Consider the following 25,025-nt stretch of genomic DNA (forward strand, 5'->3'; position numbering starts at 1 on the left):
AAACATATTTCAGCTCCTTTCATTTTTTTAAGTCAGTTCAGTACGTGGGACAAAATTGAGAGTATCAATCAAAATCCTAAAGTATCATCTATTGTGAAACCACCTCAATCTCAATACCCATGGGAGTAGTGAGCAACTGAAGATTCATACACTGATTTCAGCTGCAATTTTATTTTGTATTGCACAATGATGTTCAGAAATTATTTTCCAAGAAATATATTCATTTTTGGCGACAACATTGCACATTGAAAAACGCACGACTGAAGACGGGACTTCAAACTCTTCGTCTCTGGAAAGCTGTACGTATGCGACAACATAAACTAGAGTAAAATGTTCAAACTAAAACCAGTTTAACCACGATAAACACATCTCTAAACTTTGTAGCAAGCATAGGCCCTTTGTATGATCTGCACTTCACATCAACTGTTAAACCTGTATAATTTGAAGGAACCAGTCACAGGTGTAAAAATGAAGCTACAAATCTTTTTTTATTTTTATTGTTCTTTTTAATGCAAATCGCACCGTAATTCAACGATTTAAGGGCAAACAGAGACAAATCTTTCTGCACAAGTACACGTAAATAAATACAAAATACAAAAACCAGACATCTTCTGAATGTTGTCTCGAGGTTTCGCTCCGCAGATCAACTTTATTACAATAGCTGACTCAAAAGTTCTTCAGCAATTAAGAAGGAAAGAAGATGCCGGAAGCTATAACATCATCAGAGAGGCCCAGGTCTCCCGTTAGGAGGATGCGGAAGAGAGCAGGCACTTGGCGTTCCGGTCCAGCGAGCATCCGTGCGGCTGGGTCTTGTCCCAGCTCTCCTTTAAGGCCTGTCGATCCAGCTTGTTCAAGCCCTGGGAGCAAAGACGCAGATCCAGGACCATCTTGGACAGACCGTCCAATTCTTCACTGTCCCAGGGACCAGACACCTGACAACCTGGGTGCAAGAACAGAAATTCAACGCTTTAGAGATACCTCTGCTGCTGCTGCTGCTGCTTAATCTGGAATACAAAAGTAGGCATTTCTTTAAATGTACACGCGCTTACATTATTAATTACGATAAAGAAGTAAAACCTCACTGATGACGCCATATGAAATTCTTGACCGAAGGTAGCTTTATGAAGTTACAACAGCTGCATATTATTTCAGTTTAAGGCCATTCCTCCATAGTGCACGTAATTCACCATTATTCTACCTGCGGTGAACTTTTACGTGAATTTCAACCTGACTTCTTTTCCAACAGTTGTCACACATTTGCCCGTTTGTGCAGTTAGAGGGATGTAAAAACAGTCCCTTTATCATAAATTCCTCTACACCTCTGCCTTTTCACCAAAGTTGTGAGCAGAGGAGGCAATGTGACAGACGTTTGACACCAACCAGTGACGCAGCCATTTCATCTCACCGCCGTTTTGTTCCGAACTACTGCTTTTTTCCTTATTTTTGTCCTTGTTTCATATGCGTGTCAAAAAGACATCAGCAAAGGATACACGTCTATACTCATTCAAAGCAAGCCTCCTTGATCTTCTTTCCTCCGCGGGATATTTAGAAAGAGAGACATCCTTCAAATAAGAGAAGCCTAAAGATAGCAAAAGCACCTTTTTCTGGCGACCAGCAAATACTTTCCCTGATTGAAAATGAAGGCATGAAGAGGTTTTTCTCTAAAACATTTTACTGAACAGTATAAATCAAAAGCAGACTATTTCATCACAATAAACTGCTTTGTGAGCTTTGGAAGTCTAGGATATGCATTTAACAAAGTTACATAAAATTGCATTAAAGTTAGTGTTGAATGAGCATGAACGTATTAAATTAGTTTGCTAATTTATTCATTCATAATTGTAAAACATACTGAATTATGTATTTTTCTCTCAAAAACAGCTCAAATATTTTGAACATATTTAAAAAGAAACCTATAATGTGTTTTCGGGAGACACAGTGAAGGTAGAGTGAACTTTATTGAACAGAACTAAAGCAGAAACTGTGTCAGTGCCGATCTGAGCAGACCTTGAAGGTTTAGAAGCTTCAACGGTCGACAGGCCTCTCTGATGGACATCAGGATGTTGTGAAGTCCCGCTGAAGTCACAGAGGGGTTTCCTGACAGGTTCAGACTCACCAAACTGGGACACGACGGCAGGCACCTGCAAGAGATTAAAGAAGGATACGGCTGCAGAGGCAAGTAACAGATGATGGAAGGGTGCCGCATTAAGCTGCTAAGAAAACAGACTCATTGCACGTGATTTGTCAAAATAAATTCATTAAATCTCCCAAAATAAGATGTTAACATGTTATTACTGATTTGTAACACAAAAAGGTTTGCACTTAAAAATAAAAATCCGAAGCAAACACAAACCTGGCCAGGATGGCTACGTCGCTGTCTGTCAACCCGTTTGCTGCCAGACTCAGGTGAGTCAAAGAACATTCATCCTAAGAAAAAAAAGAAATGCAAGAGTTTGACTTTAATATACTGTGGATAACTTTGCAAATCAACTGGCTAGTACATTAAAGCCACTCTATGTAGTAACACTGATTCTGACCACGTGGGGACAGAATACCCCAAGAAAGATCAGGTGCACCTCTAGTGGGACGAAGTGGTTTTATAAGACATCCTGGACCATAAGGGGGCAAATATACTTGCTTTTCAGAACGCGTATGCATCATGGCCGACACGCGTATCCTGCGTTTGTTTCATGTGTTGACGTCAGCCCCCGGGTCTCCCACTCAGAAGGCGCGCCGATGATTTTTCCCAGTGGCCAGCCGCGGTACTGCAACCAAAAATCCCATGCGGCCCAGAAAGCTTTTTTCCCATAGACCGCAATAGTAAAAGAGAAGCCTCTAAAACTGTTCACAGGACACCTCCAGCTGTAATCACCGGCTATTACTAATCTTTGTATTCTATATTTTTAAGTCATGGACTTTATATCCGTCAAAAATGTTTTATAACGGCCAGAAAAGTCAAAGAAAAGTCTCTTTCTGGGCGTGACGTCACGGCTGACGTCACAGCCGTGTCCGTGCATTCCACGGATGTTTATATTATTATATATTATGTAATTATATTATATTAATACATTAATAATATATGTAATACTATACATGTAATAATATACATTAATTAAGATATTATATTAATATATATTATATTAATACTCGCGTCATTGCCCCGGGGCATGATGGGAGGCCCCAGAGCATCATGGGAGGTGACTCAACTGCGCATGCTCTATGGGCCGCTGTATGCGGAAGTAAACCCGGAAGTCAGAGATTTTTTCGGCTTATGCGCTGGCTGAGCAGAATGCATTGAAATGAATGGGCGGCCATTTTTGACGTCCAATCCAGTTTTATAATACATCCATGGTTGACGTGCACATTCTCCCAAAAACACTGAACGTGCATGCGGCCTGCAGTTCTCGCTCTGGCCGCTAGCGGCGCTGGTCCCGGTCCGATACCAGCTGACCACAAGTGACCAGACGCGGAGGTCGGAAAATTGCGGACTGTTTTGAAGAGAGGCTGAGCAGCTGTTATCCTCACATTTATGATGTGACATCGCAACCGCACAGAGACAAACATGTCAAAACAGCGGCAGCAGATCAATACAGTGCTGGTGCAGTCGTGCTCGTCGGAAGATGCAGCGGTGATGGTGCTGGTGGGCTGTTTTGCCCACCGATCAATAGTCTGAGTTGGATACAGAGGTTCTCCAGTTATCGCTCGACCGACACGACTTTGCTCCAGATATTCCGGTAAATTAATCTCCTGACGACATGCGCATGCACGCTCCAAGCTTGTAACAGCTCGATCCTGTCGCCACATAGCGCAGGATGACAGCCAGCTCTGCTGCGGTCTTGGACTCGCCGTGTCTGGTTCTAGGCCTGTGTTGAAAAAAATCGATTTTCCGATTCTAAATCGATTCTCATATTAATTCCTAAAAATCGATTCTTATGTCTAAAGATTGATTTTTTTTTCTCATAATTTTCGCCAGGTGAACTTTGATCCCAGTAGTCGGACCCACAGTTTGTCTTGACACTTCTGAAAAATGCCAGGTGCTTCATGGCAATATGTGTGCGTGGTGACAGAATAAATTAGATAAGCTAAAATGATTTGTTTACTGCATAAACTGTTGCAATTTCTTTCTTTTTTGCACTTTAAATGGATATTGGAAGGCCTGTTTGAGTTATTTATTTCTTAGTTATTTCACAATAATTATTGTGAAATTATTATTTCACTAGTTATTTTACAGTCATATAATTCAGGCAACAGCTCAAAAAACATTTTAAATAACACTAAGCCAAATCAATATCGAATCGGATCGAATCCAATCATGATAATCGATTCTGATTATTAAGAATCGGAATCGAATAGATTTTTGACATTTGAATCGATACCCAGCCCTATCGGGTTCTGAGCTGAATTAGCAGGAAAATCTCATGTAACAAGTCGTTAAACTAAACGGTTTTTCATCATCAATCGCCTGCATCCACAGGACGAACAAGCTCTCCAGTCTCCTGACGGCTTTGGTTGACCGGCCCGACAAACCATCTCCGATAGCGCTGTTTTCTTTACTGAGATCACAAGAAAAGCAGAGCAGTGATCTCCTCTTCATCCAGTGTTGCCGTCTTGTTTATTTATCTTTATTCCACCAGCTAGTTTATTATACTACTACCAAATATTTTATTACTTTTCTAACTCTGGCTCTGAATACTGCCCCCAATTGGTCACCGCTGGTACGACACGCTCTCCTTGCGTGCTACGCGAGTGAGACACGCTCACAACGCAGCTGGTTGTGAATGCTAACGGACGTGAACGCAGGCTCAAACAGCAAGTATATCCGCCCCTAACCAGTCTGTGGTTCTTCTGTCAACACGGCAGAACTTTATGTCCCCATGGGGTAGGGCTGGGCGAAGTATCCAGATTTTAATATATATCGATATATTTTCAAACGCGATATGGTACGAGACAATATCGTTTATATCGAGAAATTTTTTATTTTTTTGATATAGCTTATTTTGTGACAAATTGACTTGAATGTTTCATTTGAGATTTGCACAAATGTTTTGTTATTTACACAACTGTCAACCTCAGTGGAAAAGTCTGCCTGTTACTGTCTACATTGTATTAATTGCACAGTGTATTTTAATTTAATTGTTATGCAGGAAAGGGATATTTGTTTTATTTTATTCAAGAAGCATTTTTATTCTTAATATGCAGGCAGTTTATTTTTATTTCTTTGTTTTATACATTTTGATATTGTGCAGACCTCTGTTAATAAAGGTACCTGTGTGACATTTGGCACAAGACTTTGTATTAAAACTGACTGTTTTTTTTAAGGGTTTGCCTCAGAAAAAAATGAAGCTAACAGAGATGCTATGCTATAATGCTTTGGGGGAAACCCCAATTATGGCACAGAAAAAAATATCGATATATATCGAGTATCGCCATTCAGCTAGAAAATATCGAGATATGACTTTTGGTCCATATCACCCAGCCGTACCATGGGGTCAGAAACAGTAATGCTACATGAAGTGGCTTTAATGATTTTATTCGTGTCCGCGCACCTGTGACAGGACGTTGGAGAGATGCTCCAGCGGTGGGTAGTCGGCAGGACCTCTGCGGACAGCAGACAGATCCAGGTGTGTGAGACAGTGGATGGGCAGAGTCTTCAATACCAGCTCAAAGCCAGTAGAGCCCAGTGCATTGTGGGATAGGGACAGAGATTTTAGGTGACCTGTACCTGAGAGATCAAAAGATATTATAAAAACTTTCCGAATCAATCTGAAATCTTGTAGTCATCCTCAAACGGGCTCAATTGGACTTAATCTCATTTCTAAATGTCCAGTGGGAATTGTGACGAGTTAAACCGTTTACAAAAAGGATGAAAAGACGATTACCTGCCAGAGCGCTGGCGAGCACCAGCCGATGATGCTGGAGGAAGCGAGCCGTGAGGCCGCAGGCCTGCAGAGACAGCTTCGCCAGCACGGGGCAGCAGGACAGCAGACTGGACAGAGACTGGGACACGATGTCGCCCAGAGGGTTCATGCTGAGATCAAGCTCCTCCAGGCACTGCAGGTGCAAACAAACGCCAACAGCAACGTTCATGAGGGGGAAGTCTGTGCCACTTGTAGATCATATTTAAGGGGTTAAACATCATAGATGTGATATGTGGAAAGATTTTGGTATAAAGTGTCAGTTTGACAAATAATGACACTGCAGCTCCTCCCTGTTCTGCTGTAAACACCATTAGCAAAGTGTCAAAAAAGAAAGAAAGGCTGGGAAGTAACACAGGAAGCAGCTCAAACCATGTGTGAACAACACAAGCAACTTCTAAACTTAATCATGCTCTGGGTATCAGAAAAGCGTTTTTACTGGTTTGCAAGTTTGCACTGAGCGGATGTCTGGGTAACAATTTATCATTTTCTTTAAATGACTTGTGAATTAAACATTTATAAATCTTCATTTTTCTTCACCTCTTACATTGTTATTCAACGTGGGAACCTAAAACTTTGCAGCTGTTGTATCAGCCTGTTCCTTTGGAGCAATTATATTTGATGCATTTTGCTCTTTTAATAAATGTTATAAGTTACGGCCTCTGGAAACTCTCAGAATAATACCAGCAATAATAATGATAATATTCAAGAAAAAACATCACTGATATCGACTCCAGTGTTGGTTATTAACTTTTTCCAGTGCCTCAGTGCAACATGAGGTCTGTTCATAATATTTAAGAAATTAAATTGTTGCAAAAAGTGAGTAAAAATGTTTAGTTTTGAATCTTAACCGTAGCGTCACTGACATATGAAATTAAACCACTCCTCCAGCCGAGGCCCGTACCGGGAACGCAGGGTGGCTCTGTCCCTTCAGAGCATTGACAGCTTTCTCCAGCCCTTCCCCCGTTATGGAATTGGCAGAGATGTCCAGCAGTCGGAGCCGAGGCATGGTGATCGCCGTGGCAACCAGTTCAGGGAGAAGGTCGGCGGAGATCCGGTTGCCTGAAATGCGCAGCTCGTTGAGGCTGGCCTGCAGTTTGAGGGCGCGCAGCAGCGGGTTGAGAGACGAGGGGGCCAAACCGAGGCCGCAGACGGAGACGGAGGAGCTCCCGTCCTGCACCTCACACAGACGGGTGACGCGCCTGTTCTCTTCTGCAGGGAGAAGCACACAGGTTACGCCACATCAGGACGTAAAAATAATCTGAGCTTAGGCCTGTGTTGAAAAAAATCGATTTTCTGATTCTAAATCGATTCTCATATTAATTCCTAAAAATCGATTTGCATGTCTAAAGATCGAAGTTTTTTTTATTTATTTTTTTTTATTAAATTTTTTTTTTTTCCCCCATCATTACATTTTTGCCTGGTGAACTTTAATCCCAGTAGTTTTGAAAACTCCTGAACTAAATGAACTTTTCTTTAGAGAAAATGCTGGACATTTCAGCTTAAATTTCTAAATGTTATATTAGTTCAATGAAGTTCATATTATCTATATTTACAATAGCTTGTTTGGTTTCTCTGTTATCGGACACAGTTTGTCATGAAATACCTGAAAAATGCCGGGCGCTTCATGGCAAGCTGTGTGTCTGGTGACAGAATAAATCAGACAAGCTAAAATAATTTGTTTACTGCTTGAGCTGTTGCAATTACTTTCTTTTTTTGCACTTTAAATGGATATTGATTATTTGGATATATTATTATTTCACAATAATAATATAAATTATACAATACAATAAAAATATATTTTACAGTCATATAATCCAGGCAACACTAACCCAAATCAATATCAAATCGAATCGGATCAAATGGTGATAATCGATTCTGAATCTTAAGAATCGGAATCAAATCGATTCTTGACATTTGAATCGATACCCAGCTCTATATGAGCTCGAGTTTTATTTTCACGTGCCGCTCTTACCCACTGCCAGGCTCTCGCAGGCCTTCTTGTAGCGCTCTGGAAGAGGAGGGAGATCCCAGGAGCAGACTTCAGCCAGAACCTGCAGACGCCACACAGGCAGCATTCACAACGTATGCTTTTTTTCTTTTTATTTTAACCCCAGAGTCTGAGTGTAGTTTGGAAAATAAATACAGCTTGTTTTGGAGCAGCTTTCATTTCCAAACCCAGATCAAGTACAGTACATGCATTTATATTCTTTCAAACCAGGTGTTTTAGGAAACCCAGAGTCTTCCACATAATGAGCAAATATTGCACAACTAGAAGATCTCACAGGTTATTTAGGTTTAAAAAACTAGCCTCAGCTCTGCTCCTCAGGCATGGTTGGTCTAGTTGTCTCTTTACAATGTTGTCTCACCTCTTCATTGGTCTGCAGCACCATCAGCAGCAGGTCCTGTGGGGAGAGCAGAGCCCCTTCCTTCTGCAGCGATAGACGAGGCAGGAGGCCACATTTCTGGTAAAACCGCCGAGCTGCCTGCTCACACAGCCATGACACGGTGCAGGAATCTGCCTCGCTGCAGCCACAACACAAACATGCACACATAGGTGACTAGGAACGCACTCGGGCCTGGAACAAGAACTATTTTATCTCGTCTCAGATGCGCACCAACCCCCGGTGGGGGTCCAGCTGTGCAGTTTTGTGAAGCAGAAACAGGAAGGAGTTGTTGGAGAATGTAATCTACACCAACCTTTGCGGGACTGGGATGAGGAAAACATCCTCCTGGACTCTGACTCTCATTCTGATCGGCAAAGGCAAAGCTTGTGCTGGAGGCTAAAACACACAAACAAAACCTCGATATGACTTTTGGTGTTTTTAATTGTTATAAAATATGTTTTAGTAGCATCTGCCTCTGACCTGAGCGTGTATTTGTGGAGGAGGTGGAGGCGTGCTCGGCCTCATGTCCTCGTCATCCGTCACAGTGGGGCTGTGTGACCTGTTGACCTCTCGCCTGCCTAACCTGAGCATCCCCGGCATCTGAGTCATTTTGGCCTGATGAGCCTTCAGTGAGCCGTTCTTTCTGGCGGTGGGGCCCCGACTGGAGGATGAGGAGGAGGAGAGGTCAGCTGCAGAGCCTGAGAGAACAAGAGTTAAACAAATAAATGAATAAGAAAAGGACAGAATTGTAGAGGTAAAACAAAAACAAATGGACAAAGCCTGAGTAGATACCTCTGCAGGCTGTATCTGAATTAAACTGCTTGTTTTGACTTCTCGCAGTTACAGACTCATTATTTTCCTCCCTGTGCTCCATTCGAAGCCTTCTCTTTTTCTTGGGATGCATTTCCCCCACATCATCATCCAACCAGTCATCAGCCATGTACTCGTCCTCAGGAACAAGAGCAGATCTGCTGCTGGATGAAACAGCCGGTGTGCTGGAGAACTGAGGCTGCGTGAAGCCCTGGAGAAGAGTTTTGGCGCTGCCTAAGCCGCGGATGGCACTGTGGTACTCCTCTCTCCTGAACACGGACGGCGGCGGGGCCTCCCTGCTACTCTCTCGGCTCGAGCTGGGAACCGGAGGAGGCTCCTTGCTCGGTGGAACCTCCGTTTGACTCGGGGCTGCTGGGAAAGGGCGTCTAGGACGGACAGGACGAAGAGGGCTCACCGCCCCGTCAGAGTCGCCATCGTCTGAGCTGCTGCTCTGGATCTGAAGCACACATGCAACCCAAAGACAGTGATCAGGAATACATGTAGTCATGTTTTTTATCCCCACTGATAGTGGGGATAGAGTCATTCACAGGGTAGGCATCAGAGAACCATCAAACAGATTATTTATTTCGGCGGGTTTGTTGAAAATGGCGGATATAGTTGAACTTCAAACTTTAAAAATAATGTTTAAAGCAAAATATAGATTGTTACCAGAACAGTTACAACATTTGTTCAGATTGGAGGATGAGGACAACACTTAAACTTGATTTCAAACATACTTTTGCAAGACTAAACATAAAACAAATGTGTATTTCTGTTAGAGGTGTAAAATTATGGCATGGACAAAGCAAGGAACTGAAAAGTTGCACAAGTTTGTATCAGCTTAAGAAAATTTAAAAAAAAGAAAAGATAAGTGCCCACAAAAAAGAAGATGGAGAAAGAGAAAAAAAATAGATAGAAGAGTGGTATTTTTGTTTGTTTTCTTGTTATAAATATGTGTATAGATAGATTGGTGTTCAGTAAGTCAACGTAATGGTATTAACAGAGAGGGGCAGGTATCATACGTTTTCTTCTTCCTGTTCCTTTTCTTTCATGGTGATAATCAGTACTCGAGTTGAGGGGGGATGAGGGGGGATGGCATCCCCCCTGAAATAAAAACGGTCCAAATCATCCCCCCTGTAAAACTGCCATCCCCCCTTTCCATCCCTTATGTCATTTCATCAATGAATGTGGTTTTACTGCTATTTCAACATTTAGAGTCATCACCAGAAAAATAACACCAGAAAAATGTGACAATTTTCACCTTTTTCTGATAAATTTTCACTTGAAATAAGTAGGAAAATCTGCCGGTGGGACAAGATTTATCTTCTCATTACAAGCAAAAAAATCTTGTTCCACTGGCAGATTTTTCTACTTATTTCAAGTGAAAATCTACTTGAAACAGGTGAAAATTGTTGTTTTTTCCAGTGATGAGTCTTGTTTTAAGTATAATGAGATTTTTTTTTACTAAAATGAGACATTTTAACTAGAAATAAGACAAATATTCTTGTTACGATTTTGAGTTTTTGCAGTGATCCATTTTACTTATCCTGTGAAGGACAGAGTCATATTGATAAGTTCAGAAAACTGTTTTTATTGTTGTGTTTTGATGTATTTGATGTAAGCCCAGTGGATATTTAAAGCTTACAGAAGGCTGCATTTATCTGCTGCTATGTCATTCCTGCAGTATTTCTGCAGGTGTTTTGGTCAGTGCTATTATTTGTAATATATTATATTATTTGTAATCAGCACAAATTATCCGTCCCCATATGATAAAATACACCATCCCCCCTGATTTTTTTTTACAACTCGAGTACTGGTGATAATGTGTACTTCATGGAATTTTGTACAACATTATTAAGAATATATACCATGAATGAAATTAAATGAAATGAAAAGTGTTTTCCAGTCTTTACCCCGTACAGAACATCAGCCTCCGTTCCTCTGGCTCTGTGTCTCTGGGACGAGCCATTGCTCTGCCGCCGTCTGGGGCTGCCGGCCGCCGCCTTGGCGTCCGAGCTCCTGCTGTTCCGGGAACGGTCTTGGCCGGAGGAACAGCTCCCTCCGGTGGCCGACAGCGGCTCCGAGTTCTCCGCATCAAACAGCTGGCTGTCCTTCAGGGCGTCGAAAGGCTTGGCTGCGGCCGCGGCAGCAGGCACTGTGGTTGGCAGAGATAAGAGGAACAAGTGTTTGAAAGCGTCCGTCGGAGGCAAAAAGCAAAGCCAACATGATATAATAACATTAAAGCTTCACCACCTCCTCCTTCCAGGGCCTTCCTCAGCAGCTTCTCTGTAGCGACACACTCGCGCCTCGTCTCCTCGTCCAGCTCCCTCCTGTACGTCCTCGTCCAATGGCTCAGGGTGTCCATAGCCGATTCACCCTAGCAGAGGAGTAGCAGCTTTAAATCTGCCCCGACTGCACACACATCACTTCACATCGTCTCATGATTTCCACACATGTCAAAGAGGACTTGAAGACCATGTGAAGAAAGAGAAGCCCAGGAAAGGTTCAAAGAGCCCAGATCTGAACCCGAGTGAAGATCAGGCTGCTGGAGGGGTAACATTAGCACCGAAAAAGTTTCCTCTTTCCTCTTTCCGCGGTTTCATTCAACTAATCGGCCTCTGTACGTGGTAAGGTAATGATGTTTCCCTCTTACTGATACATTAAAAATGACCATTTCAAAAGGGGCCTTTTTCCCTCCACATGACAGAACCTGCTTCAAAGCTCTAAGTAAATACAGAGTCGTGCCAGTGACTTCACAGCTGGATTCAAATAACATTAATGATGTGTAACATGTGAGGGAATACTTCAGTACAGGGATGAAGATGCTAAAAACAAACTTACATGTAAAAAAAAAAAATCCATCCTTTGCCAAAGTATTTCAAAAAACAATGTCTTACTATGAAAAGAATATTAGTAAGTAAGACTATTATATGACACTGTAAACATCAATCTTTCATCACTTTCAGAGGCCCCCACTTGTGGAATTCACTCAATACATCTCTTAAATCATCACCATCCTTGCCAATATTCAAAAAAAAACATTAAAGAACGTTCTTATTGTTTCATCTTTGTAGTGTTTATTATTTAATCTGAGTTACATTACAAGGGGGAGTTTTTACTCCCCCTTGTGTAGCTTTTGATTTGTTTTTTTAATTCATATATGGAAAGGATTCTGTATAAGCCACCAGGCTTCTTCCTTTCCTTGCATGTTATTTCAATGTTTTTACATTTACTGTTCAATTTGTCTTGTATTGATAAATAAATAAACTAAAAACTAAATGTATTTTATTTTGCTAACATTAGAATAAGTTTCAAAAAGGGGTTGACACTATCTTTAACCTCGTTTATGGAGTTTAAAACACTGTCTTGTGTTTAAATATAAAAAGCTTAGAAAAATACAAAAACACATCCAATGCTCTTTTTTTTTACATAAAAAAACAATAAAACATGTATGTTTCAGTTTGAAAGATTATCCATTAATTTTCAAATAAAACAGTTTCCTTGAACTGCTTTTTCCATTGTTTCAATATTGTCAAAATGTTTCCAAGTGATGCAGAAAAAAACTAATACATGAATGTGTAATCTCAAGGCTGAACTGCAATCATTTATTACTACAGTGTCCTAAAATGACTCTAAACAGCCTCCAGCTAATCAAGATTAACAGGAGAGATTGTATTTCTCCAATCATTGCCTCCCGTCATTTCTTTTTTGCCAAATGGAGCACAGAATTGAAATGTTTTCCTCTTAGGGGCTTTCATAGCTTAAAGATCTGCTATTATGCCAGCAGAGCACGTCGCTCTCACACTGCAGGGTTACTCGTGGCTCCCGGAGGCAGAGCCTTCAGTTACCCCGCTCCTGTACTGAAACCATCTCGCTAATAATAATGTACAGAAACTCATTTATTCCTCAACTCTCTGCATTTCAAATGCAGACCAACAGAGAAGTGTTGCTAATTTCAGACTCACTGTTTTCAAGCGTCAGTGAGATTTTTTGTACTGAGGTTTGGAGCATTTATACAGGAGCAGAAGCAGCTGGGGACGGGTGAAGACACCTCGTCCAACTTCGAGAAAAGGCTTTAAAACGTTCCTTTTCCTTAAAAACGTACAGATTGAGCTCAGTTGTCCTCACCCCTCCTTCCAGTTATGCTGCTGTAAGTCAGGGCTGCTGAGGGACTCTCCCATGATGCACTGCAGTCTTTTCTCACTCTGTTGCCTTTGCTCTTTATGTATGTACATGTCATTATTACTGAAAATAATATTGTGTTTGTGTTTTGTGTCTCACAGGCAGATATCCCTGAGCTAATCTCTTTCATAGACTAGAATAGACTTTTGGGCTCCTCTAGAACAGTTGATTTTTCACAGTCTAAAGAACTGATTTTATGTGAACTCAGTTACTCTGTTAAAGATGTCAACCCCGTTCTAATTCGACGAGCATCCTAAGTGAAAGTGAAACAAAGAAAAATACCATTCACTGCCCACTTCTGCTCGTTATTCTGTCCCTGTCCAAACGTGTGAAACCACAAACACACCTTGGAGTTTTTCTGCATGACGGAAGCCCCACTTTCCACCAGAATGCGTGCAACTTTTAAATTCCCACAAGCGAGGGCGTCATGCAGCGGAGTCACGCCCTCACACAAGGGGCCGCCGGGATCGTTGATGTTGGCGCCGCGCTCAAGCAGCAACCCTACGATGTCTGCGTGACGGAGAGACAAAAGAACATGCTTAAAGACAAACAAAAACAGATGGGGGGTTGGTTTCCTTTAGAAAACAACCCCGAGTAAAGCTCATGCAGCGAGTCAGAAGGCGGTTACCATAGTGACCGTGGTTGCAGGCCTCATGAAGGGGCGTCCAGCCACAATAGTCCCTGGGATTCACTGGGTGACCCTGACTCACACACAAGTAAAGGTGATCATGATACATCACAGACTGTCAAAGTAAAACATATTTAAATGATTCCTCGCTGAACTGAGAGCGCCACACCTGTTGGGATTAAAAACGACGGAGAATTTAAAATGTGATTTGCTCTCCCCTCACCTGCTCCACCAGATACTGGACCTGCTTCAGGTTTCCGTCAATGCAGGCTCTGTGGAGCGACGTTTCCCCCTTCTCGTTTCTCTTGTTCCACTAAAGCAGGCAGACAAACCCAACAGGTGCAAAAGTTTTAATGAGAAATTTCTGAAACAAGGACGTGCACCGAGACACCCGACTCACCCTGCCCGCCTTCCTTCTTCCCGACACCATCTTGTCATAACCCTCCAAATCCTCATCTGGAGATCATATTCAAACGAGGAATTCAATCATGCAAGTTAAACATTAAGGAGAAAAAGAGTAAATATAGAATCTATTTGTCCGAGTCTACCTGAGTCTGAGAGAATGACATCACTGTCATTTTGTGGTTCACTGTTGTCCATCTCCTCCTCCTCGTCCTCCTCCTCCCCGTCACTTCCCTCAGGACTCCAGCCCTGTGAAGCGCACAGCTCACGCAGCCTCGCTTCAGTGTCGTCGGCATCCGATGAGCCGCTGCGCCGCTGGGACGCCAGCCAGAGCCTCAGCACGCGCTTCTGTGGGAGTGAGAGGGAGCTTTCATGGATGCTGTTCGGGGTTTTTTTTTTTTTTTTAGACCGTGTCGCCCGAGGGGACTGAGCAGCTAACTTAACATCACTTTCTGTGATGTTACAGCCTTTTTTGGTCTTCAGCCATGCAGAAGGCTGCTTTCTTGCTTTTGATAAATCTCAGGTGAGAGCTCTAAATTCACGTTGGACCAGAACTACAAGGGTCTGAGGAAGTGGGGGGCAGAGTTATTATCGTTCACCAAAACGAACGAAATAACAAAAACTAAAATTGAAAAAACTATTTCGTTAACTGAACTAAATAAAAACGAAAATTAAAAGACGAAAACGATAACTAACTGAAACTATATTGCGTGTTTAGAAAACTAACTAAAACTAACTGAAATTATAGATATAATTTCCTCCGTTTTCGTCCCTGTCAATATAAGCCTCTTGGTATGATCAATTTATTCCGCTCTGGCCGTTTATCTCCAACTGGCAGCTACGGCACCTGAACGCCTCACGGTCCGTGACGTCAAAACTAAAACTAAAACTAAAACCAATAAAAACTAAACTAAAACTAAGCATTTTTGAAAATATAAAAACTAATAAAAACTAGCAAACCCACACTAAAAAGGAATTAAAACTAGCTGAAGTGAAGGAGAAAAAGTCAAAACGAAATAAAACTAAACTAAAATAAAAAATTCAAAACTATTATAACACTGGTGGGGGGGCCGACTCCACCCCCTACACCAAATACCATTAAAACATCTGACATCCATAACCTCTGCTCGTCTTCATCCCGTCATCGGTCTTCTCGTCCTTCGTTCCTTTTCCAAACTGCTCAAGGGGCTGCAACACTTGCAGACCTGCCGTCTGCTCCATGCAGAACTTCCCACTTCAAACTAGGTTCACCCAGAGTAAATCACACTGGGGGGTGTTATGGTAACGACGGATGGAGGGGAGACAAACTATTACTGGGAAAAAACAACCAACTAATTAAGTACAATGCTCTCAAATAGGAATAAAGTAGTTTTGCTGTGGATGAAATACAAGTTCCAACAACCCACTGGGCATCAGTTCCAACCTAAGATAAAATACAAGTCTTCTCTGAAAACAGACCCACTCTTTAAATTGATCAAATAATCATCTACCAACAAAGGTAAAGACTGCCTGCGTACGACCCCCAAGCTTGCTCTCACCCACTGCTGTCCTGCCTCTGAATCACGAGAGGCTGACACAGTCTGGTCTTGGTGCTTCAATGACGACCAGTGGAACTGTCCGCTACATTGATTGATACGCTGATTCATCCACAGATCCATTGATTCATTGATTCATGTACCAGATCTCCTGTGGTGGCCAAACCTTGGCCTGGCAGCTCTTTCCACAGCTCACAGGAGTGAACACTCTCACCACCACTACTTGGGCGATTATTATGGCGATTGAATGCAAAGTTATCCAAATAAAAAGATACAGATTTGGCATGAAATCCATTTTTTTCAAAATTAAAACATTTTAAATGCAGCTTTCTTTTCACCATCTATATCTTTTAGCCACACTTTCTAACTCACCTGGAGTCTGGCCGGCCCCGAAGGTTGAACGCAGCGTAAAGCTGCGCTGTAACTGACGTCTAAGTCCTCGCAGGTGCAGCCGTTCTCCTCCTGAGCTGCTGCGATGTTCAGCCACGTCTTGCACTCCTGATACAGACACGAATCGGTGAGAAGTCGCACAGTTTCCCAAAACAAGGTGCTTTAAATGGTGACTTATTATTCCAGACGCCACTGAATGATCTACATAATATAGAATTAGAGTGAGAGGATGACAAGAAGGTCTGTAATCCACTGGGGAAGAAAAAAATAAATATTCAAGATCTAAATTCCTCGTGATCACCTCCTTAGAGCTGCCCTGTCGTAAATCCAGCTCCTTCCTGTAGTGGTCGGCCGCCTTGCTGTGCTGTCTCAGGTCGGTGTGTGTCGCAGCCAGAGATACGTGGATGACAGCCAGCTCCCTGGGATGCTTTCCCATCGCCTCCGCTTTCTGCAACTGGACCGCAAGAGAGATCCCAAATACAGTGAATGTTTGGAGATTAGTTTAAGACATCTGGGATTGGAGTGTGATCAACGTCTCCTGAGGAGCCTCACCTGAGCCTGATAGGCCCCCAGAGCTTTGCTGTAGCAGCCGACCTTACAATAGAGGTCCCCGAGCTGCTCGGCCAGCTCCACGGCCTGATGGGAGCCCAGTCTTCTGCCCTGATCTTCCCCCCACTCCTCCTCCAACCTAAAGCCCTGGTCAGCTGTGAAAGTCAAAAAGACAATTCATGAAATTTAAGCAGCTATTTAGAACATTTTAGGAAACTAAGATAATAAAGCTTGAGAGTAGGGCTGGGCGATATGGACCAAAAGTCATATCTCGATATTTTCTAGCTAAATGGCGATACTCGATATATATCGATATTTTTTCTGTGCCATAATTGGGGTTTCCCCCAAAGCATTATAGCATAGCATCTCTGTTAGCTTCATTTTTTTCTGAGGCAAACCCTTAAAAAAACAGTCAGTTTTAATACAAAGCCTCGTGCCAAATGTCACACAGGTACCTTTATTAACAGAGGTCTGCACAATATCAAAATGTATAAAACAAATGAAATAAAAATAAACTGCCTGCATATATAGAATAAAAATGCTTCTTGAATAAAATAAAACAAATATCCCTTTCCTGCATAACAATTAAATTAAAATACACTGTGCAATTAATACAATGTAGACAGTAACAGGCAGACTTTTCCACTGAGGTTGACAGTTGTGCAAATAACAAAACATTTGTGAAAATCTCAAATAAAACATTCAAGTCAATTTGTCACAAAATAAGCTATATCAAAATCATAAAAAAAAAAAAAGAAAAATTTAAATCGATATAAACGATATTGACTCGTACCATATCGCGTTTGAAAATATATAGATATATATTAAAATCTCGATATATCGCCCAGCCCTACTTGAGAGGGTCAAAACTTGCTCTCTCACCATATTTGAACGCTTTCTTCACTGCCTGTTTGTCTTGAGCCTGCTGGGAACCGAGCTGGAGCGCTCTCTTCAGAGATCGCCGGGCTGCTACAAAATCCCCCAGAGACAGCTGCACCTGTGGGCGAAGGTCGTCCCCACACAAACTTATTACAACCTGCAGGATCCCAGGGACACGCAGCAGAGGAAGTGGTGCAGGTCGTACCTTGCCGATGGAGTGAAAGCACTCGCTCTCAGTGAACTTGTCTTTCATCTTCCTGGCGCACTCCTTGGCTTGTTCCAAGCAGCGGACGGCACTCGAGTGTTGACCGTTACGGAAATAGATGTTGCCCAGGTTAAAGTTTGCACGGTAGAGATCTTCTATCAGATTTTTCTTCCTTTAGAGGACAAATATGGAGACTGATCAGTACGTTGAATGTCGTTGCTTGTTGTGCACCACAGTCACAGTCAACAGTCTAGTTCAGTGGTTCCCAACCTTTTTTCCTTGTTCCCCCCTACTTGTGTCTAAGACCAGCCAAGCCCCCCTACCCGCACGTACTAGCACCAAAATAGTCTTTAATTGAAAAAATGAACATTAATTATGTTTTTTTGATACATTTCTCTTTGGTTTACCCTGTATAGATATGACTTTGTCTTTCTCACCTTCATTTTGTGTCATCAATGTATAAAATACGCACAGAAAATAATTGCAAGGACATAAAATAATTTCTGAAAAATGTCTCTTTTAATATGAGAACAAAAATGTTTTAACATTTTTCCTTTAACAACCTGTCGGAGTAGTAGTATGATTAAATGTTAAATAATGATATAATAATAAGTTATTAAGTTTTTATCCTGCTAAATATCTTAGAAATATATTTTGGTCATTTTAAAATACTACGTGGGTTTATACAGACTTGCATTACAGTATTCCATTAGGTGTGTTATTATGATTTTTTATTTATTTAACATGCGCAAATATAATTTTTACAACTGCATATCCTCAAAGCAGACAAAGTTTTGCGCCCCCCCATGGGGAGCTTGGACCCCAGCTTGGGAGACAATGGTCTAGTTGAGCACGCTCTTACTCAGCAATAAAGACACTGCGTCGGATGAACTCGCTGCAGCTTTGGGACTCTCCAAGATGATCGGCGACCAGACCAAGATTGAGAAACAAACGAGCCTTCATCTCACCGATTTCTCGCTCATGCACTTTCCCTGCGAGTTAAACAAATATTTGAAAAAACCGTGTTATTTAAAAAAATAAAATAAAAACGGTTGAAAACGGTAACAGCACTCACCTTGCAGACGCTCATCCACAATGTCCAAACTCTTCCTGAAAGCATCTGCTGCTTGTTTTAAACTCTTCCTGGACTGGTCTGATTCATACCGGAAGAGATACGTCCGGCCGATGGTGGCCCAGGCTCTTTGTTCTTCAGCGTGATCCCTGACGGAGCGAGCCAGGTCCAGGTGACAGTGCTGGTGCTGGGCAAAAACAACAAATACACACATGCATAGTTGCTTCTACACATCCTAAATATCACTGTGGACCTATAACCACAACACTGAGTCTACTCACCTTCAAAGCTGCATCGATCTTTCCCATCTCTGCATAGCACTCCCCTATTTTACGGCAGGCCACAGCTCGTCCAATCACATCTTTTAAGGCTTCAGACAGACTCAGCTCCTGCTGGTGCTCACTGATGGCTGCCTCATAGTTCCCTGGGAAACAGAATACATGAATCACCGAGACCGACAAAGAAACGGACTTTCCAGGCCAGCAGACAACGAAAAGTACAAGTTGATGTCAAAGATGTAAAGTGGCTAGGGTTGCCAATTCCCTGAAAAATAAATAAGGGACACCTCATCTGCAGGCCGGCCAGCCCAATTGCCTTCACCTTTCCTGGCGTGGTGAATTTTTTTAGCCCTTTTTTTGTAAGTGAAACGATTTTTTAACTTATTTGACTCGAACCTGAATTGAATTACATGCATATTTTTGCATAACATGAACACATGGAAAACTAATTATTATCCAGCAATTAACTTTAATACAAAATAACAATATTCTTTTCTCATCTCTGAGACTAATGGCATTTTGTACATTGTAGCTGACAAAAATAAACTTAATAATACAAAAAAATTAAGATATCAAGTGTTAAAGTATGAAATTCTTTGTTTATTTTTTTTTTTTTTACCTTCTCTTGAATTGTTGTTTTTTTACATGTATATATAAACTTTATTACAGGCTTTAGACCCAATAGCAAGACAACTACATAAACACATAAAAACATACTCTTATTCATGAGAGTCTTAAAAGGCACCCATACCAATGTTTCCATAGATATGATTGATAATATCTGACCGAACACATTAACACATTAACATTAACGCACATCCTAAGTCACTTTTGTACAGACTCATATCCTGCACTTTAAAAACCTCATATTGTACATTTCTGTTTATACATTTTATCTCTTATATATTTGCTTTTATATTCGTATTGTATTGCACCAATCACCACAACAAATTCCTTGTGTGAGTTTCACAAACTTGGCAATAAACCCTTTTCTGATTCTGATTCTGAACTGCACCTGGGGCTTGTGAGCTTCATTATTATACAGTTTTGTGAGTCATCAAGTCGAGACATAAACTTAAACATCAGGTTCCTCAAGAGAGCCTGTAAAGTGCTTAGCCCCGAGTCACAAAACAGTTTACTAGCACTGCTACTCCTGGGCTTTTTCAGCAGTATCCTCAGACAGTCATTATATGCTACCTGAAGTTTGTGCAGGGTCTCATTTTTGTAGCTGATCCATAATGGGGCTGCACACATAGGGGTGCAGTAAGCACGAAACAAGCTCACTTTCACATCATCGGAACAGTAATGGAACTTCCTGACTAACATGTTTGCTTGGACATACAACATTCATCTCTGCCTGTACATGTCAGCGTCATCTTCCATCTTGTCAGTAATTATGTGCCCAAGATAATTTGTACAAATCAATTCAATTCAATTCAATTCAATTCATTTCATACTTTATTAAAGACACATCTTGAGAAGAGGTGCATAGTACCATAAAAAATTATACATATAACATACACAATATAAAAGACAACAACCTATGATATAAAAGACAACAACAACCACAATCAGTGGTGGACAGTAACGGAGTAAATTTACTTGAGTACTGTACTTAAGTACATTTCCAGAGGATTTGTACTTTACTTGAGTATTAGATTTCTTTGGTACTTATTACTCTTACTTGAATACATTTCCAAGACAAATATTTTTACTTTTACTCGAGTAAATTTCTAGGAAGGCTGAAAAGTACTCGTTACTTTTAGGTCTGCTCTTTTTTCTTCTTCCCTAAAATCCTATTGGACACAAGCTGTTTTTGTCAAAGGAGGAGACCAATCACAGTGCACGCTCTCCACTGGGATGTACGTAAAGCGGAAATACGTCAAGCCTCCTCAAAACGATACCGCCAAAGTGGTCTGCGTTTGTCAAGACGGAGCCGCAACAAGTCAAGACAGAGCCGCAACAATGGCTACGCCTGCGTATGATCCCATTCATTTGATTTGTTTTTGGTGTTTCTGCAGGTTTTATATAACATTGTGGTTCTAAAAGCAGCACATCAGTGCAGCTGGTTTCAAAGAGTTAATTCTCAGAAACAAGAGTTAAAAGATCCTTAAATTAATTTACAAAAAAATATAGTAATTTACTGATGTGGAAAATAAGAAATGTACTCTTACTCTTACTTTTACTTAAAGTAAATTTAAAAGCATTTACTTTTGGATACTTAAGTACCTTTAAAAGCAAGTACTTTTCTACTCTTACTCGAGTAATATTTTGACTGAGCTACTTTTACTTGTAACGGAGTAAATTTTGACCAGTAATATTTGTACTCTTACTCAAGTACTGGGGTCGAGTACTCTGTCCACCTCTGACCACAATACAGAAGACTAAAAACAACAGTGACACAAAAAGAAAACAGTGTCAGGCGCAAGTTTAGAGACATGAACGCCAGTGGTTCCACAACGTAGATGTGAACCTGACTGAGCTAAGTGCAGGATTCATTAAGAAAGTGATAATGCTATTTAAAGAGTTAGATACTCTACATATAAATTTATATATCAAATTCCGTAGCACAGCAGCACAGGTTGGTACTCCAACACTGACAAACATATGACTGGCACTACAGCTCCTTGGGGCTTTAAGAAGCAGCCTCATACAGTCATTATGAGCCACAGTGAGCCTCTGCATGCTGCTTTTCTTGTACCGACACCACAAGTGGCCAGTGTATAGGGATGTACAATATGTTTTAAACAAGGAAATTTTAATATCCACCGAGCACATGCTGAATTTGCGCAGCAGCATATTAGCTTGGGTATACATCCTTCAACACTGTCTGTAAATATCTCTGTCATCGGAGAGATCATTAGTCATAAAATGACCGAGGTATTTCACCTCGTCACACTCGGTGAGAGCAGAGTCTGCCAGAAAGAAGTCAGGAAAAGCTAACTTTCTATCTCCCCGGCTACGGACAATCATCACATTACTCTTCTTTGTGTTATATTTAACATCGTATTCAGACCCGTACTGAGAACATTCCTCAGCAGCTGCTGGAGGCCAGCACTATATGGACTGAAAATAACCAGATCATCCACGTACATTAAGTGGTTGACAAGTACATCATCACCTATCATACAGCCTGTTCCACACTTATTCAACTGCACAGAAGGGTCCTCCATATAAAAATTAAACAGGACCGGTGACAAAATCCCTCCCTGCCGAACGCCATTGGTAACATGGACAGTTAGATAAACAAATGGATTGCCCTGACAGGTAAAACACTGGAAGGTGCAGCATCTGATCCTCCTTGGTCCTACATATCAATACAACACTCTTTTTTGCATTGTACTTTACATCAAACTCAACCCCAGACTCGGAGCATAAATCCACAGCTGCTGGAACCCACAGTGCTGGGGACATAATGGCCAAATCGTCTGCGTACATCAGATGGTTTAACAGTGTTCCCTATCAGACAACCTGTCTTACACTTCCCCAACTGCTTGGACAGGTTGTCCATGTACAGGCTGAACAGGGCTGGAGACAGAAGCCCCCCCTGCCGGACACCATTGCCTACACTGAAGGGTGAGGAGAGGCTGTTTCCCCATTTAACCTGCATACCTTGTTTGTCACACCAGTAAACCACGACAAATGTACAAAATAAATCAAATCAAAAATCAGATAGTTCACTGGATGGATGTTTTATGGTGTAATACATATCCAAGTTATGTTGACAAACTACAGATCTTACAAAAGAAAGTGATTCGAGTTATATCATGGAGATAATTCAATGCTCCCTCTGATCCTCTTTTTTATGGATATAAGATTCTGAAACTTACCGAGTGTAACATTTTACACAATGCCTGTGTAATGTACAATGTAGTGTTTAGACTCAATGACAGACTCTGTCATCTCATCTCCATTTATGCTCCCACTCATGAACACACCACAAGGGGAAAACAACTTTTAAAGGGAAAGAAAAGAAAACTGAAATGTACAAGTTTCAGTGTAACCTGTAAATGTCCAAAAATTTGGAATGAGATTGATAGTGCTATAAAAGAGTCTGGATCTCTCTCAATTTTAAAAAAGAGACTAAAACAAAAATTGTTATTAAATTATGTCTCTTATTAAATTGTTTATGTACCAATACCTGATGTATTATTTTTATAAGAATATCTTTGTATCTAGGAAATCTGAGGAGGTCTCAGGGTTTTATTGTGTTTTTTCTTTTTTAAGTTATAAGGTTATTATATGTATATGTATTATATGTGTAATTTATAGTTGTTTTGCTGTGTGACTGGGGCCCTATTCATAAGCTACAGTAGCGTCTGGGGAGTCCCATTTAGCAAACCTCAATTGATTGATTATTATCTGTATTTGTGTTTTTTAATTATTTGTAAATAAACTCTAAACTCAAACTCATGTGTATTAGTCCATGGGCCAGAGCCCGAAATCTCACTTGTCAGTGCCACTCAAGGTGACAAAACTTACTTAGGATTTTTGAAAAGATCCATGTCTATAGATGATATTTTGGTATGATAACCTTCCTGAGTGGCAGCTGTATCATAGTTATCAGCAGTACTGGAGTTGAGGGGGGATGAGGGGGGATGGCACCCCCCCTGAAATAAAAACGGTCCAAATCATCCCCCCAGTAAAACTGCCCTCCCCCCTTTCCATCCCTTATGTCATTTCATCAATGAATGTGGTTTTACTGCTATTTCAACATTTAGAGTCATCACCAGAAAAATAACACCAGAAAAATAACTTATTTGACAATTTTCACCTGTTTCAAGTAAATTTTCACTTGAAATAAGTAGGAAAATCGCCATTGGGATTTATCTTCTTATTACAAGTTCCACTAGAGATTTTTCTACTTATTTCAAGTGAAAATCTACTTAAAACAGGTGAAAATTGTTGTTTTTTCCAGTGATGAGTCTTGTTTTAAGTGTAATGAGATTTTTTTTTTACTAAAATGAGACATTTTAACTAGAAATGAGACAAATATTCTTGTTAAGATTTTGAGTTTTTGCAGTGATCCATTTTACTTATCCTGTGAAGGACAGAGTGATATTGATAAGTTCAGAAAATAGTTTTTATTGTTGTGTTTTGATGTATTTGATGTAAGCCCAGTGGATATTTAAAGCTTACAGAAGGCTGCATTTAACTGCTGCTATGTCATTCCTGCAGTATTTCTGCAGGTGTTTTGGTCAGTGCTATTATTTGTAATATATTATATTATTTGTAATCAGCACAAATTATCTGTCCCCATATGATAAAATCCACCATCCCCCCTGATGTTTTTTTACAACTCGAGTACTGGTTAAAGCCCTCACCGCTGCGGGCCAGCAGCTCTCCCAGCTGGTTGCAGATGTTCGCCTCCTCCCGCAGGTTGTTGCTGGCCTGAGCTTTGCTCTTCGCCTTCTCCAGCTCTGCAACAACAGTTCACAACAACCAGTACTTATACACGCCTTTTGCATCTGCAGGGAAAAGCCCAAAGGAAAGCTTCACTTACGCCTGATTTCCCTTGAAGAGCTCATCTCGGTCCAGCTCAAGCGGCTGATAAAAGCAACTGAGTGACAACAAACCGGTTAACTTTTAGCTCAAATTTACCGCCAACTCACACATGAACCAAACAAACTTCCGTCCTCATTCTCTCTGACGGCTCCGCCAATGCTCGATGATCGTGTAAGTGTACGATCGGAGGCGATGTTACATAAAATAACTCAATGTTATTGCTCATCTGTGGTAATAAATAGCTGTTTTAGCGTTTGGTTTGTGGATAAACTTTGCATTGCCGCGCCA

The 25,025-nt window shown here is 41.1% G+C and overlaps 1 protein-coding gene across 1 annotated transcript; it reads right to left on the minus strand.

The window, feature by feature from the left end:
- Positions 1 to 294: 294 nt before the first annotated feature.
- tonsl (tonsoku-like, DNA repair protein) lies at positions 295 to 25,025 on the minus strand. The gene is made up of 28 exons (XM_061744011.1): positions 24,736 to 25,025; positions 24,557 to 24,652; positions 19,236 to 19,378; positions 18,958 to 19,141; positions 18,745 to 18,874; positions 17,883 to 18,054; positions 17,681 to 17,795; positions 16,802 to 16,953; positions 16,551 to 16,703; positions 16,232 to 16,357; positions 14,471 to 14,672; positions 14,323 to 14,378; positions 14,146 to 14,235; positions 13,923 to 13,995; positions 13,641 to 13,804; positions 11,366 to 11,489; positions 11,026 to 11,267; positions 9,095 to 9,569; positions 8,783 to 9,000; positions 8,616 to 8,698; positions 8,285 to 8,441; positions 7,891 to 7,969; positions 6,820 to 7,127; positions 5,880 to 6,051; positions 5,547 to 5,722; positions 2,354 to 2,427; positions 2,008 to 2,141; positions 295 to 940 (listed from the first exon to the last, which is right to left on the minus strand). Exons 1-28 carry the CDS (start codon positions 24,758 to 24,760, stop codon positions 744 to 746), a joined length of 4,320 nt encoding a protein of 1,439 aa, XP_061599995.1. The 5' UTR covers positions 24,761 to 25,025; the 3' UTR covers positions 295 to 743.

The sequence above is a fragment of the Cololabis saira genome, chromosome 16, assembly GCF_033807715.1.
Source record: "Cololabis saira isolate AMF1-May2022 chromosome 16, fColSai1.1, whole genome shotgun sequence".
Classification (NCBI taxonomy): Eukaryota; Metazoa; Chordata; class Actinopteri; order Beloniformes; family Belonidae; genus Cololabis; species Cololabis saira.